We start from the raw sequence: 15,561 nt of genomic DNA, 5'->3' as shown, positions 1-15,561 counted from the left end.
CTGGGGAGGCTGAGGCAGGAGAATCGCATGAACCCAGGAGGCAGAGGCTGCAATGAGCCGAGATCATGCCACTGCACTCCAGCCTGGGAGACAGAGCAAGACTCCGTCTCAAAGAAAAAAGAAACTATGTACCCAGCACAGTGGCTTACATCTATAATCCAAGCACTCTGGGAGGCTGAGGCAGGAGGATCACTAGAGACCAGGAGTTCAAGACCAGCATGGGCAGAGTAGCAAAACCCTGCCTCTATATTAAATATGTGCAAAAATATATAGATATGTATGTACATATATATTAATTTGAAAAAAAATTTTTGATCGCCTTAATCACTGTGGAATAGAGTGGCTCCATTATCTCTCTTTCCTTCTGGTGCCCTGATTCTAACAACAGAATTTCAGACTTCCATAAAGACTGTGGTGGTCTTTTGTAGCTACTTATTCTTTTTTGTTGTTGTGCTATTTTGTTTTTTCACCTCAAACTTCAGACTTTATATGCCTACTCATTCTAATGACACATTTTCAAGTAGAAATTCCCCATACCTTTTCACAACTGAAGTCTTATTCAAACAAGCCGTCATCATCTCGATCTTACAGAGTAATTTCTTTTTAAAAAGAAATTTTTTTAAAAAAGTTAATATAAAATCTTACATTATCCTTCATTTCCACCAATTAAAGATCTTTCTTTTTCAAACTGTATTCCTTTATCTATTGTATACATTCCACTTTGACTATTTCCAAAATTGAAATGTTGCCTCCAATATTTACAATAAGATAACAAGGAAATGAACATGACCAGATATTAACCTTTAGCATTTACTCAAAAACTGTGCTTTGATACAAGACTTTAAGAAACAAGGTCTTTTAAAAATCAAAGGGGTGGGCTCAAGAATACAAAAAATATTTGGAATGCTTCCTGTGTGGTATATTTGTTTAATAAAATAGTATGCCCGCCTGAGCAACATGCCGAAACCCCATCTCTATTAAAAATACAAAAAAACTAGCCAGGCATGTTGGTGCACACCTGTAGTCCCAGCCAGTCGAGAGGCTGAGCTGGGAGGATCGCCTGAGCTCGGCAAATTGAGGCCGCAGTGGACTGAGATTGTGCTACTACACACTAGCATGGGGGAAGGGAGTAAAACCCTGTCTGGGAAAAAAAAAAAAAAAAAGTACGATGCTATTTTGAAAACAGCAAACCCCAATGAGTCTACCAGATTTATCAATATATTAGAAAGAGACGATATTTGATTATAAATCCATTTAAAAATACTCATCTGACTTCATATTCTTAAGCTATTGAGTATCTCTAAATAAACTATATAAATGGAAGACGTTAGTGGTAAACACTGATGTGGAGAAGTCTTTTATTTCTCTTTGTGTAATTGCAAACAATTCCTGTTGACTGAATTGCAAGTTTAAAAGAAAAATCAAACACTGCACAGATTCCACCTGCAGGAGAGAAAATGCACTCTTGTGTAAGAATACTGTGGTTTTCTTGGATGTTTTGTTTTTTGTTTTTTTTTGAGACGGAGTCTCACTCCGTTGCCCAGGCTGGAGTGCAGTGGTGTGATCTCTGCTCACTGCAAGCTCTGCCTCCTGGGTTCCCGCCACCCTCCTGCCTCAGCCTCCCAAGTAGCTGAGAGTACAGGCGCCTGCCACCACGCCTGGCTAATTTTTTGTATTTTTAGTAGAGACAGAGTTTCACCGTGTTAGCCAGGATGGTCTCGATCTCCTGACCTCGTGATCTGCCCGCCTTGACCTCCCAAAGTGCTGGGATTACAGGCGTGAGCCACCCCACCCGACCTCTTGGGTGTCTTTAAACAGTAGTTCAGTTATTCTTACCTCACTTTTACTACCTACTAATCTTAAATATGAAAAAGGAGAAAAGTTTCAGCATCAATGTGCAGCGAGAAAAAGAACAATTGTTGTCCCAGTCATTGTTATACAACTTACTTTCTCTCCAGAGCCCAAAGATTCCAAAATAGCAATACAAAAGTGTGTTTATAGTCACCCACAAGTACTGAAAACACGATTCATTTTAATTAATATTAAAATCTAGTAGATATGGCTATATAAAATAGTCCTGAAATTAAAAGTGAGTCAGTCAGTACCATAGAAAAGATAGTTAAATAAATAAGAAAAAAGTAAGTCAGCAAAGCTCTCTGCATATCACTGATACTGAATGGGCATATGAGAACATATCAAAGTAGAGGCAAAAGAACACACAACGAGGGATTGTTTTGATTTTGATCACAACAGAGAAAGACAAGGTTGGGGGGAGAAGCAGAAAACAGCAAGAAAAAGTAAAAGAGGAATGCAAAAAAGAAATGAAAATAGTTTGATGCACCAAGGATACTTCTAGAGTAATCACAACAATTGGAACAACCTGAAAAAGCAAATCAAAGCAGTACAGCAACCAAAATGTCACCAAGTCCACTCTACGTGGTCTGGGAACCCAGAGGGCATCGGGCTCTTTTAGGACTGTGATGTCAAACAATTTCCTTGATAATACTAAGACACTACTGTCTTTTTCATTATGTCGACATCTGCATTCATGGTGCAAAAGGAGCGGCGACATCTTAGCATAAATCCAGGCAATGACACCAATTGTCTTAGTAGTCACTTTATTCCTGTCACACACTCACAACTTATTTTGTTGTGAGTGTGTGACAATTAGGAATTAGCTTCACTTAAACATCCTGGATGAATCTATAAAAATTATCAATTTAATCGTCTAAATATCTAACTACACGGTTTTAAAATTCTGTACTATCAATGGGAGACACAGAAAAGGATTTAAGTATCAACTATTAAAGCACGATGGCTGTTCTAAAGGAAAACACATGTGTGATTGAGTTTTGAGCTCCAGTGGACACTTTTTTTTTTTTTTTTTTTGAGACGGAGTCTTGCTCTGTCGCCCGGGCTGGAGTGCAGTGGCCGGATCTCAGCTCACTGCAAGCTCCGCCTCCCGGGTTTACGCCATTCTCCTGCCTCAGCCTCCGGAGTAGCTGGGACTACAGGCGCTCGCCACCTCGCCCGGCTAGTTTTTTGTATTTTAGTAGAGACGGGCTTTCACCGTGTTAGCCAGGATGGCCTCGATCTCCTGACCTCGTGATCCGCCCGTCTCGGCCTCCCAAAGTGCTGGGATTACAGGCTTGAGCCACCGCGCCCGGCCCAGTGGACACTTTTTAAAACAGAATACTAAAGGTGAATTTAAAATGCTAGTCACAGGCCAGGCACAGTGGTTCATGCCTTAGTTCCAGAACTTTGGGAGGCCAAGGTGGAAGGATTACTTGAGTCCAGGAGTTTGAGACCAGCCTGGACAACATGGTGAAAGCCCACTGCTACAAAAAATAAAAAAATTAGCCAGGCATGGTGGCACATGCCTGTAGTGGCTGCACTGAGCCATGATCAGGCCACTGCACTTCAGCCTGGATGACAGAGCAAGACCCTGCCTCCAAATAAAACAAAACAAAATAAAATGCTAGTCACAGAATCTTAGCACACATCCCATATGCATTAATCTGCTTACCTCCAGGAGTAGAAGGGTCTCCTGTTCAGTCCATTCTCTTCCAGCACTAGCACCTTTACTCTAAGGAAACAAAATCAGAAATGTTTTGCTCATTTTTAAAGCTGAATATGGAGCTCAGTAGAATTACTTTCCAAGCTCAAGTGACTGTGTTATACAAACTATCAACGTAAGTCTTTGACTAACAGGAATAAAACATTTTAAGGAGCCTAAACTTCTAAAAGAAATGCTGGCTTATTTCAAAGACTGGCTGGGCGCAGTGGCTCACGCCTGTAATCCCAGCATTTGGGAGGGCAAGGTGGGTGGATCACTTGAGGTCAGAGTTCTAGACCAGCCAGGCCAACACCATGAAACCCCATCTCTACTAAAAATACAAATTTAGTTGGGTGTGGTGGCTCTTGCCTATAGGTCCAGCTGCTCCGGTGACTGAGGCAGGAGAACCCAGGAGGCAGAGGTTGCAGTGAGCCAAGATAGCGCCACTGCACTCCAGCCTTGGCAACAGAGCGAGACTCCATCTCAAAAAAACACAAAAACAAAAACCAAAAAAGACTTCCTGCTGTCAAACAAGGACTCATAACTATTTGGATATGTTATTTCTATTATTTTGATACTTAACAGTATCTTTAGCAAGCTAAAAAGGCATATTAATTTACTGCAAACCATAAATCAGCTGTAATATCACAAACATAACACACATCTTGGTAATAACTTAAAGAGAGTACTTCTTCCAGGATTCAAGGATCAGATGTACTACAGACATAAAACACTGACAGGTTCTTGATTCCAACCGCAGTAAGTCCATATCATCTCATTTTAAAACATCTCTCAAATATAAAAGAATCTCCAAGTGAGTCCGTAAACTCAAAATCACCTTTTCCATGTGAGTCCCTTATAGTTTATGATTCATGTGACAATGTGAGTATAAGAGAAGTGCGACTGGCTTGTGTAAAAACTACAATTTAATCGATTAATTTATATTTCTTGATCTGCAGACCCTGCTGCATTCACTCATCTTCAGGAGAGCTGATTTGTAGTATAATTGATATTATCATGCGGCTATAAACATTACTAATTCAAAATATACATTCTAACGTATTTCCCTCTCTCAAAACTCTATTTTGAGAGATTACCATTTAATAAATAAACATTTCTACAATCCGTGATTTTCCTGTATATGTCAACAGTTTCTCAGTTTAGATAATTAAATCTCTTAGTGCAATAGTGCTACACACTGCATGAAAAAATTAAATTCTGTATGAAGGAAGGAAGAAAAAACAAAAATCAACAACAACAAAATTAAACCCTGATTTGCTACATCTCTGGGGCATTCAATTCATAGCATTCTGACACACCCTGTTCACTTGCAAAAAAAAAAAAAAAAACAAATAATGCATCAAAAATAAGTAGTCTTTTAACTAAAGAATAAAAACAGTTGAGCTAAGCATTGCAGAATTAATAATTAAACTCCTACAGTATGGCTTTGTGAGAAAGAAAAGATGCCTGTATCTATAACACAGAATATACAGCTGAGATCCCCAAGGATTACTTTAAGATAACCAAAGGTTCTTTTAAAAAACCAAAATCAGAGGTAATCACCAATCAGATTTGGAGCCCCAAGAAGAACAAAATTCATTAACATTTAATCTAAATTCTGAAGAAACAAAACCTGAGCAAACATAAGGAAGATCTCTACAACCTAGACACAGACATTTATTTATAGGGAAGGTCCTCAACAACCATCTCTCCACTTCTCAGCCACAAAGTGTAGAAAGAATCTTTTCTGCCCCACAGACTTAAGTCAATGTTTCTTTCTCTTCTTCTTTTTTTTTAAAGATGGAATCTTGCTCTGTCACCCAGGCTGGGGTGCAGTAGCGTGATCTCAGCTCACTACAACCTCTTCCTCCTGGGTTCAAGTGACTCTTGAGCTTCAGCCTCCAGAGTAGCTGGAATTACATGCGGCTGCCACCATGTCTGGCTAGTTATTGTATTTTTTTTTTCTTAGTAGAGAGGGGTTTCACCATGCCCAGCCTGTTTCCTCTCTTGATAACAACTGGCTCTACAACATAAGCCTCATCAGAGCCCACAAAATGATTGCTGAAGCTTCCATATGATTTAAAAAAAAATGTTTTTTTATTAGGCTGGGCGTGGTGGCTCATGCTTGTATTCCTGGCACTCTGGAAGGTCGAAAAAGGTGGATCACTGGAGCTCAGGAGTTCAAGACCAACCAGGACAACACAGTGAGATGTCCTCTCTTTAAAAAAATACAAATACAAATACAAAAAAGCTAGGTGTGGTGGCTCACACCTGTAATCCTAGGACTTTGGGAGGCTGAAGCAGGAGGATCACCTGAGGTCAGGAGTTTGAGACCAGCCTGACCAACATGGTGAAACCCCATCTCTACTAAAAATACAAAAATTAGCTGGGCATGGTGGCACGTGCCTGCAGTCCCAGCTACTTGGGAGACCGAGGCAGGAGAAACGGTTGAACCCAGGAGGCAGCGGTTGCAGGGAGTTCAGACTGCACCACGGCACTCCAGCTTGGGCGACAGAGCGAGACTCTGTCTCCATAAAAAAAAAAAATGCTGGCTGGGCGCGGTGGCTCAAGCCTGTAATCCCAGCACTTTGGGGAGGCCGAGCGGGCGATCAACGAGGGTCAGGGGATCGAGACCATCCTGGGCTAACAAGGTGAAACCCATCTCTACTAAAAATACAAAAAAACTAGCGGACCGACGGTGGGGGGGGGGAAAGGCCTGTAGTCCCCACTACTTCCGTGAGGCTGAGGCAGGAGGAATGGCTTGAACCCGGGAGGCGGAGCTTGAGTGAGCTGAGATTCCGGCCACTGCACTCCAGGGACCGGGCAACAGAGCAAGACTCCGTCTCAAAAAAAAAAAAAAAAAAGCCCCAGGCCCAGTGGCTCATGGCTCACGCCTGTAATCTGAGCACACTGGGAGGCCAAGGTGGGTGGATAACCTGAGGTCAGGAGTTCAAGACCAGCCTAGTCAACATGGAGACACCCTGTCTCTACTAAAAATATAAAAATTAGCCAGGTGTGGTGGCACGCGCCTGTAATCCCAGCTATTTGGGAGGCTGAGGCAGGAAAATCACTTGAACCACAGAGGTGGAGGTTGCAGTGAGCCAAGATCGCCCCACTTCATTCCAGCCTGGAAGAAAAGGGCAAACTCAGTCTCAAAAAAACAAAAATTCTTTTGTATTTCTGAAGGTATGATACATATACAATAAAATACACAAATTAGTATAAAACTTGATACAATTCAACTTATATGACAATGTAATAATACTCAAATCAAAACCCAAAAGGCTCCCTCCTTTAAACTTCAAATTGATAGCCACTCAAAGTATATACTAGTCTTTTACACAAAAGTATATACTAGTCTATACTTACAGAAGTATACATTCACAAAAGTATATACTAGTCTTACAGAAGTATATACACTCACAAAAGTATATACTTACAGAAGTATAGACTAGTATATACTTTCTGTAACCATAGGTTAGTTTTTCTCAGATCTGAATTTTATATTAACAAAAACAGGCATGAGCCACCGTGCCTGGCCAGAAGATGTCTTTTATACTGACTCACATGACCTTTTTTCTAGCACTCTTTACTCTTCCATTAGATCCAGTCAGGTCCCAAAATGTTGTGTCAAATTATAGTTTACCCTGAATCAGGACTTTTGTCATGTTTCCAAATAATGTAAACTTTGTAACAATTTATTCAATTTAATCTCCTTCTGCCTTTCTGCCATTCTTGTAATTTCTACCATTATAAATCCCAAATATTATTGTTTAAACAATCTGTATTACTTTATATTTAACCACATAGATTACCCTTTTCTCTGCTCCTTATTCCTTCATGGAGTCATGTGCTTTCATCTGGGACCATTATCCTTTATGCTGAAGACATTCCTTTACTTTTCTTAGACTGTGTGCTAGTGATAACTTTTCTACATTATGAATGCCTACAAACGTCTTTATTTGAAAGTAGTATCTACTGGATACAGAATTCCAGAGAGATAGTTTTCTTTTACAATTTAAAATGTTATTGTATTTGTCCTTTGGCTTTAATCATTTTTGTTGAAAAGTCAGCTATCGGTTTTATTATTATTCTTTTGAATTTAGTATGTTCTTCTCCACCCTTACCCCCACCCTCCACGTCTGCTTTTAAGATGTTAGTTTTTAAGAGATTAAGCATAATGTACCCGAGTGTGGTTTTCTCTATATATAAATCTGGATCTGTTCTTTTGGTGTGTATTTGTCAGTAGAGGCAAGGCTCCTCTTGAACTCCTGGCCTCAGGCAACCCTACTGCCCTGGTCTCCCGAAGTGTTGAGCCCGGCCTGGCTCTGTCTTTCTTGTTTTGTGAGTTGGTATCTTTTAATTTGTTCCAAAGTCTTTTTGGCCATTATACGTTCAAGTATCACTCCTCCTTCATTTGTGCTCTTATGGGTCTCTAATGACAAACATTAATTCTTTGGACTGTATCATTCTTTTTTCTTTTTCTTCTTCTAATAATAGAGACACACAGTCTTGCTGTATTGTCCAGGCTGGTCTCAAACTCCAGGGCTCAAGGGATCCTCCTGCCTTGGCCTCCCAAAGTGCTGAAATTACAGGTGTGAGCCACCATGTCCAGCCTGAACTGTATCTCACATATCTTTTCCACTCTCCTCTCTGTCCTGGCCCCGCCCTACCTCAATCCAGTTTCTTTTTCTCTTGGTACTTCAGTTTCAATATATCTACTAATTTGTCTCTGAGTTCACTAACCTGTCTTCTGCTGTATGCAGTCTGTTTTTAAACCTACCAAATAATTTCAAGTATACTTTTCAGTTCTAAAATATTCACGATTCTTTTTACAGATTCCAATTCTCTCTTCAAATTCTCCATTTTCCCCTCGAATTTCTCTAATAGTGTTATTTTAAAAATACCTATCTACTAAGTCATATGGGAATATAAAAGGTAAGATAAACGATAATTGTTTTTAAAAATACCATCAGATTTGAGTAGAAAGCTCATCTGATGTATCTTAGAAGGACTAAGATGTGCTGGATTGCAGCCTACATGTGATTAGAAAAAAAATCCTTACCTTTGCTAATGTTTTCTTGGAGTAAATGTCAGTACGTAGACCAAAGTTCTGCAAATCAATTGGTTTTTCCTTGTTTTTCTCAGGAAAATTTAGCATCTGTTGAGCAGCAGGAACCTGAGTCAAATAAATGATAAACGGCTGAGTTAGCCTCTTTAAAGTCAAGAAGGTAAACGTTTTTTAAAATTTGTTTGGGCTGGGCGTGGTGGCTCATGTCTGTAATCCCAGCACTTCGGGAGGCCGAGGCGGACGGATCACAAGGTCAGGAGCTCAAGACCAGCCTGACCAAAATGGTGAAACCCCGTCTCTACTAAATACAAAAATTAGCTGGGCTTTGTGGCACGTGCCTATAATCCCAGCTATTCAGGAGACTGAGGCAGCAGAATCGCTTATAACCCGGAGGCGGAAATTGCAGTGAGCCAAGATCATGCCACTACACTCTAGCCTGGGGAGCAGATCAAGACTCCGTCTCAAAAAAAAAAAAAAAAAAAAAAGGTTAATACTGGAACTTAAGCCACTCTTGGTGGATTTCCTACGAAAAACAATAAATACCCACACTTCTACACTATACTTCTAACAAAAATTCAACATACAAGTTACATTTTGGTGTCCCTTTAAGTCCAGAAAGGATAACAAATTTTCATTACTATATTCTATTTCACAATGGAACAAAGTTTATACCTTAGGTTCCTGTGAATCCAACTTAATGCTATACAGAATTTGTCTGACATAATCTGTTTGATAATGTATATATGGATGTCCACTTTACAAATCTTAGGAAAAGTTATAAAGATTTCTTTGCTTCACGTTTCTAGAACACAGACTGAAGGAAGGGAAAGAAGATTTTGTATCATCTGCTTACTTATGTGTGTATTTTTGATGGCAGAAGGATAAAGGGAGTTATGCATATAAAAGTAAATTAATAATTTGATAGACTAAGGCATTGGGTTTTGGGATTGGTGGAACAACATTAACTTAAACACTATATATTCTTTGGACTGTAATATTTACAGTACACCAAAACACACATACAAACAAGCATCAAAGAAACAGCACTAACAATAGCATTCCTAAATAGATATGCTATAAACAGACATTTGTTACTATTCAGGTCTGATGAAAAGTCAACATTAATTTACCTGAGGTGATCGAAGATGCAGAGGCACAAGCCCAGAGGGAGTATCAGCTAATACATTAAAATGAGGAGTAGGAGGAGGTCCCATTGCCATGGGTCTGCTTTCCGGGTCAACTTGGTAATTAACGAGTCCCCACTGCTCTAAAAAGGCATGGACCCTAAAGAATAAAGCTCGGAAAGTTAAAATCTAAAGAATCAATTTCATGTGCTTTATTATCATCATTACACCATTAAAAAACAGAAACAATAAAGCAAGTAAATGTGCTCAGCAGGCTATCAAACACCACAAATTACTTGACAGATTTTGTTTGTTATGTGGGGAACAATTTCTACAAGCCACCAATAATGTTGGTAACACAGCACCCCCACAAACCTATTACAAAGTTTAATCATTTAAATCACAGAAATGAGAGCACAAATATGCATTTAGGTCCATGGTAATAAAAGAACCCACACACAGACCAAATACACACATAGAAAAAATCTACATTTTTCTTGACAGAGTCTCGCTCTGTCTCTCAGGCTGGAGTGCAATGGTGCGATCTCAGCTCACTGCAACCTCCTCCGCCTCCTCGGTTCAAGCGATTCTTCTGCCTCAGCCTCCCAAGTAGCTGAGAGTACAAGGTGCCCGTCACCACGCCCAGCTAATTTTTGGTATTTTTAATAGTAACAGGGTTTCGCCATGTTGGCCAGGCTGGTTTCGAACTCCTGACCTCAGGTGATCCACCCACCTCGGCCTCCCAAAGTGCTGGGATTACAGGTGTGGGCCACTGCACCTGGCTGTTTTTGTTTTTGTTTTTTGGCAGAGCTAGGTCGCAGAGTTTATCCACTCCCAACCTGAATCTACTCCTTCCCTGGTTATTTTATGATTTGACTAAAAAAATTAAAATGTGAACTGTAAAATCTAGAAAACTAAATTAAATATTTATTTATCTTATTTATTTTATTTTTTTTTGAGACACAATCTCGCTCTGTCACCCAGGCTGGAATGCAGTGGGACAATCTCAGCTCACTGCAATCTCTGCCTCCTGAATTCTCCTGCCTCAGCCTCCCCAATAGCTAAGATTACAGTCATGTGCCACCACGCTCGGCTAATTTTTATATTTTTAGTAGAGAAGGGGTTTCGCCATGCTGGCCAGGCTCGAACTCCTGACCTCAGGTGATCTGCCCGCCTTGGCTTCTCCAAGTGCTGGGAATACAGGCATAAGCCACTGCACCCAGCCTAAATTAAATATTTTAAATTTTCAACCACTAATGCTGAACACAGTGCTCACGCCTGCAATCACAATACTTCAGGAGGCCAAGGCAGGAGAACTGCTTGAAGCCAGAAGATTGAGACCAGCTTGGCAACATTATGAAATCCCATCTCGACAATAAAATTAAATTAATAAAATAAAATAAAAATAAATTGAATGAAATGAAAGGAAACAAAATATAATCAACCCCTAAATGACACAACTAAAATTAGGTGTTTTACCCAGTTGAAACAACCAATTTAATCAAGCAAACATTAGACGACAGCAAAGCATAAGTAAATTCCTACAGTTAAATGTCTCAGAAAAAGTCAAACATTTTACCTCATCACAGCACACACATCTCCAGTCAAGTTCCTCCGACAAGCAGTGCTAGTTAAATACTCTTGGGGGTTTAGGCGATACGTGTCAATCATAAAATTTCGATATGCCAAGTATCTAAAAAGCAATGGCAAAATTCATAAGGTGGACACGTATCCTTTCAGAAACAATGTTACTCAGAAACTCAAAAATCTTCAGATTCCTTAGAAATACAACAAATTAAGACAAGAGCATAAAAAACAGTGATATTATACTGCGTAAAGTTATGAGTGAATTTAGAACCACAAATATGCAAAACAACTGTTTATTAACGTACAATAACAAGTAATGTAACGACATTCATGTGAAGTAACAAATTCAAACTTGGTCATGGTAGTAGTTAACTGCAGAATTTGAAACTAACACATGGTTACATAGGCTATCTGCCTCACTACCACATATCTATACTTTACTGTGTGCAGGGCACTGTTATAAGCAATGTATGTCTGACAATTGAATCCTCATAATCGCTCTATATTGCAGGTAGGGTCTACTATCATCTCATTTATGGGTGAGGAAACAAACACTGAGTTGTGAGAGAATTTGTCCTAGCCACAGGGTTGGTAACTGAAGGAGCCAGAATTCATTGCAGCCAGTGTGGTGGCTCTTCAATCTATGCTCTCAACCTCTGTTGCCTATCACTTCTGTATTTCAAATGTGGCACGTAGATTTGGCTCTGAAAACAGCTATGTAACTTCTCGTGGCAGTTTTTTTTTTTTTTTTTTTTTTTTTTGAGATGGAGTCTCGCTCTGTCGCCCAGGCTGGAGTGCAGTGGCCGGATCTCAACTCATTGCAAGCTCTGCCTCCCGGGTTTACACCATTCTCCTGCCTCAGCCTCCCGAGCAGCTGGGACTACAGGTGCCTGCTACCTCGCCCGGCTACTTTTTTGTATTTTTTAGTAGAGACGGGGTTTCACCGCGTTACCAGGATGGTCTCGATCTCCTGACCTCGTGATCTGCCCGCCTCGGCCTCCCAAAGTGCTGGGATTACAGGCTTGAGCCACCGCGCCCGGCCCTCGTGGCAGTTCTTTAAGGGAGATCATGGCTGAGCAATAAGTAGAATCCATGAGACCAAATCCAGAAAAGAACATACGAAAATGGAGAGAGAAACTGAGATTCTGTTACAGCAGATTCCAATGACTTCTGTCACAAAATATAGTACTTAATAACAAGAGTGTTAAGGACTTTGAGACCTAGCAACAGTTCTTGGCACACAAGGAAAACAAAACTCAGGCAGCCAAGATCACGCCACTGCACTCCAGCCCGTGTGACGGAATGACTTTGTCCCCCCGCCAAAAAAAAAAAAAAAAAAAAATCAACAGATTATACCCTGATTAATACATGGGAGGGTATCTACAGTACTGAAACGTGTGTACTTATATATAGGGACAAGGGTTCCAGAAGTATATACTGATGAATCATCAGGGAAAGACAAAAAGTACTTCCTGCCAAACTTCTTCCTTCCAATAAGAGTTTCTCTATTTCCAATGCAAAAGCACAAAAATCCTTTATGTAATTAAGCTCAATTCACATGCAGCTATATCATCATGTCTTTTAATTAGCAGTCATGCATCAGGAAGATAAAGATTTATTTTCTCCTGGATGAATAGAACATGCACACACAAGCTGAAAGTTGTCAGGACACACCGGGTGTGGCGGCTCATGACTATAATCCTAGCACTTTGAGAGGCCAAGGCAAGTGGATCACTTGAGGTCAGGAATTCGAGACCAGCCTGGCCAACATGGTGAAACCCCATCTCTACTAAAAATACAAAAATTAGCCAGGTGTGGTGGTGCATGCCTGTAGTCCCAGCTACTTGGGAGGCTGAAGCAGGAGAATAGCTTGAACCCAGGAGGCGGAGGCTGAAGCGAGCCAAGATTACAACACTGTACTCCAAGTCTGAGCGACAGAGTGAGACTCCATCTCAATAAAAAAAAAAAAAAAAAGTAAGTTGTGAGGATAAATCTGAATTCATTATAGTAAAAATTGGTTTAAAATCTAAACTTAAACTCAAGAGCTGATGTCCATACAGTTCAAGGTTTAGAAATAAAAGAATACCCTAGGCAACATGGTGAAACCCCCGTCTCCACCAAAAAATAGACAGATAGATAGACAGACAGACAGATAGATAGATATCAGCCAGGTGTGCTGACATGTGCCTGTTCTCCCAGCTACTGAAGAGGCTCAGGTGGGAGGATCCTTTCAGTCCAGAAGGCAGAGATCGCTGTGAGCCAAGATCATGACACTGCACACTAGCCTGGGCAAGACAGTGAGACCCTGTCTCAAAAAAACATGAAAGAAAAACCCCCAAAAAACAAAAAACAAAACTAGATACAATTTCCTTTGTACCATGGAATGCTATACAAATGAGATATGAACACTGTTCTGAAAGGAGTATTTGCAAACTTCCAAGAATCAGCAATAAGAAACTCAGGTGGATGCTTGAAGAGCCCCTACCACACACAGGCAAATAAACAAGTTTTCTAAAACACTGGCCTCACATTTCTGGAGTCTTGGATTTGTTTTTTCCATTGAAGAACTCAGGAAGAGCACGCCGTTCAATCACATGAATACTGAAAAGAAGAAGAAAAAAAAAGGTTTAGGAGTCTTCTTTTTAAAAGAATAAAATCATTAAATATTCTAAGTAAAAGTGATGAATCCAAAACCTGAGTACTGCTTGCCAAAATTAATTGGCTTACACTAGTTTCTATGTATTAACAGCATACAAGAAAGTTAACGAAAGCTTTCTCTTTCTTACTCCCAATACTTACCGTAGTTTTTCTATTCCCATAACCAAACTAGAAAACTACTATTGACACACTGAAAACTATACATTTTATTATTTTTTGGCATAATACATCATAACTAGATAAGAAGCCACAAGATACGAAGAATTCTTTGAAAATGTTGACAAAACAAAGTAGCTGGCATGGCATGGCAACAAACTGATGAAACAAATGACCAGAGTAGAGACAATAAAGCAAGTCTCAGCTTCTCAGGCTGTTAACATAAATGAGCCTTTGTCCAGCCCTCAGAAACACTGTGATAAATTACTTTTTAGTTTTTAGTTTTGGTGGAGGTGCTGGGGAGCTAAATTAATTTTTAAAAATTTTCAGTATCAATTGCTTTTAATAATATCATAGAAGTACATTTTAACAATATATACAAATACTAATAATTTTATGAAATGTTATAGGTCATAAGCAGAGATCAGGTAAAATGATCAGGCCTAACAGTATAAAAATGAACCAACTGTATATCTAGCACAAAGTTTTTGCTGCTAATGCAAGTGTCATCTTCCTGATGACATTTTAAGTTTCTCAGTGGCTTTCCAGATATGCAACATGTAAGTATTGGTTGCATGGCAAAGAGCAAATCGATGGTCTGGGAATATAACTCAAATTATTCACTCTTTGAGTATTTGGTAACATTTAAATTAAATTGGATTTGTAGAGTAAAATACTATAAATACAATGAATTACCTGCAAACTTCTAGAAAGACAATTTCTAAGATGAATTAATGCTATATAAATATATATAATGACTTCTAAAAGAATAACCGTAAGGAACTAATTACATAATTCTAATATAACTCCCAATGTTTTCATTGTTACAGGTTAGGAACAGCCCACTTTTAAAAAAATTCTGTTTATCTTTGGAAGGTGTTTGTGTTTTTTTGTTTGTTTTGTTGTTGTTGAGATAGAGTCTTGCTCTGTCACCCTGGCTGGAGTGCAGAGATGTGATCTAAACACACGCGTGAACCCGGGAGGGGGAAGCTGCAGTGAGCCGAGATCACACCACTGCACTCCAGCCAGGGCGACAGAGCAAGATTCTGTCTCAACAACAAAACAAACAAACAAAAAAACATAAACACATTCCAAAGATAAAAATCACTTTCCATCTCCCTTCGTCAAAGGTGACAGTAATTTCTGATGAGGAACATGGGCAGAAAGGCACAACCTGATTTCAAGGAAAGTTCTTGTACTGCTCAGTACCATGCTCACAGATGAAGTGGTCACTCACCAGTTATAATCAAACCATGATGCATAACTAGGAATAATAATGTGATTGGTCTGCTCTGTCACATTATCTTCCCCAGGGTCAACTGATCGACTCTGATCACCTTTGGCAGGATCTTCATCTTCCTACAGAAAAGAAGACAAAGTTGAAAGAAAGAAGAAAGAACTACGGATAT

General features: G+C 39.7%; 1 protein-coding gene across 1 annotated transcript in view; it reads right to left on the bottom strand.

The window, feature by feature from the left end:
• The window catches only part of SMARCC1 (SWI/SNF related BAF chromatin remodeling complex subunit C1), a 198,641-nt gene that overhangs the window by 85,597 nt on the left and 97,483 nt on the right, over positions 1-15,561 (bottom strand). Inside the window, 6 exon segments of the mRNA XM_017855727.1 lie at positions 3,527-3,586; positions 8,622-8,735; positions 9,758-9,911; positions 11,331-11,444; positions 13,868-13,939; positions 15,390-15,511. Coding sequence (XP_017711216.1) covers positions 3,527-3,586; positions 8,622-8,735; positions 9,758-9,911; positions 11,331-11,444; positions 13,868-13,939; positions 15,390-15,511 — 636 coding nt within the window.

The sequence above is a fragment of the Rhinopithecus bieti genome, unplaced genomic scaffold (assembly GCF_001698545.2).
Source record: "Rhinopithecus bieti isolate Rb0 unplaced genomic scaffold, ASM169854v2 scaffold_39746, whole genome shotgun sequence".
Taxonomy (NCBI): domain Eukaryota; kingdom Metazoa; phylum Chordata; class Mammalia; order Primates; family Cercopithecidae; genus Rhinopithecus; species Rhinopithecus bieti.
Note: the sequence above shows the minus strand (reverse complement) of the source record. Positions and strands in the feature narration are given on the sequence as shown.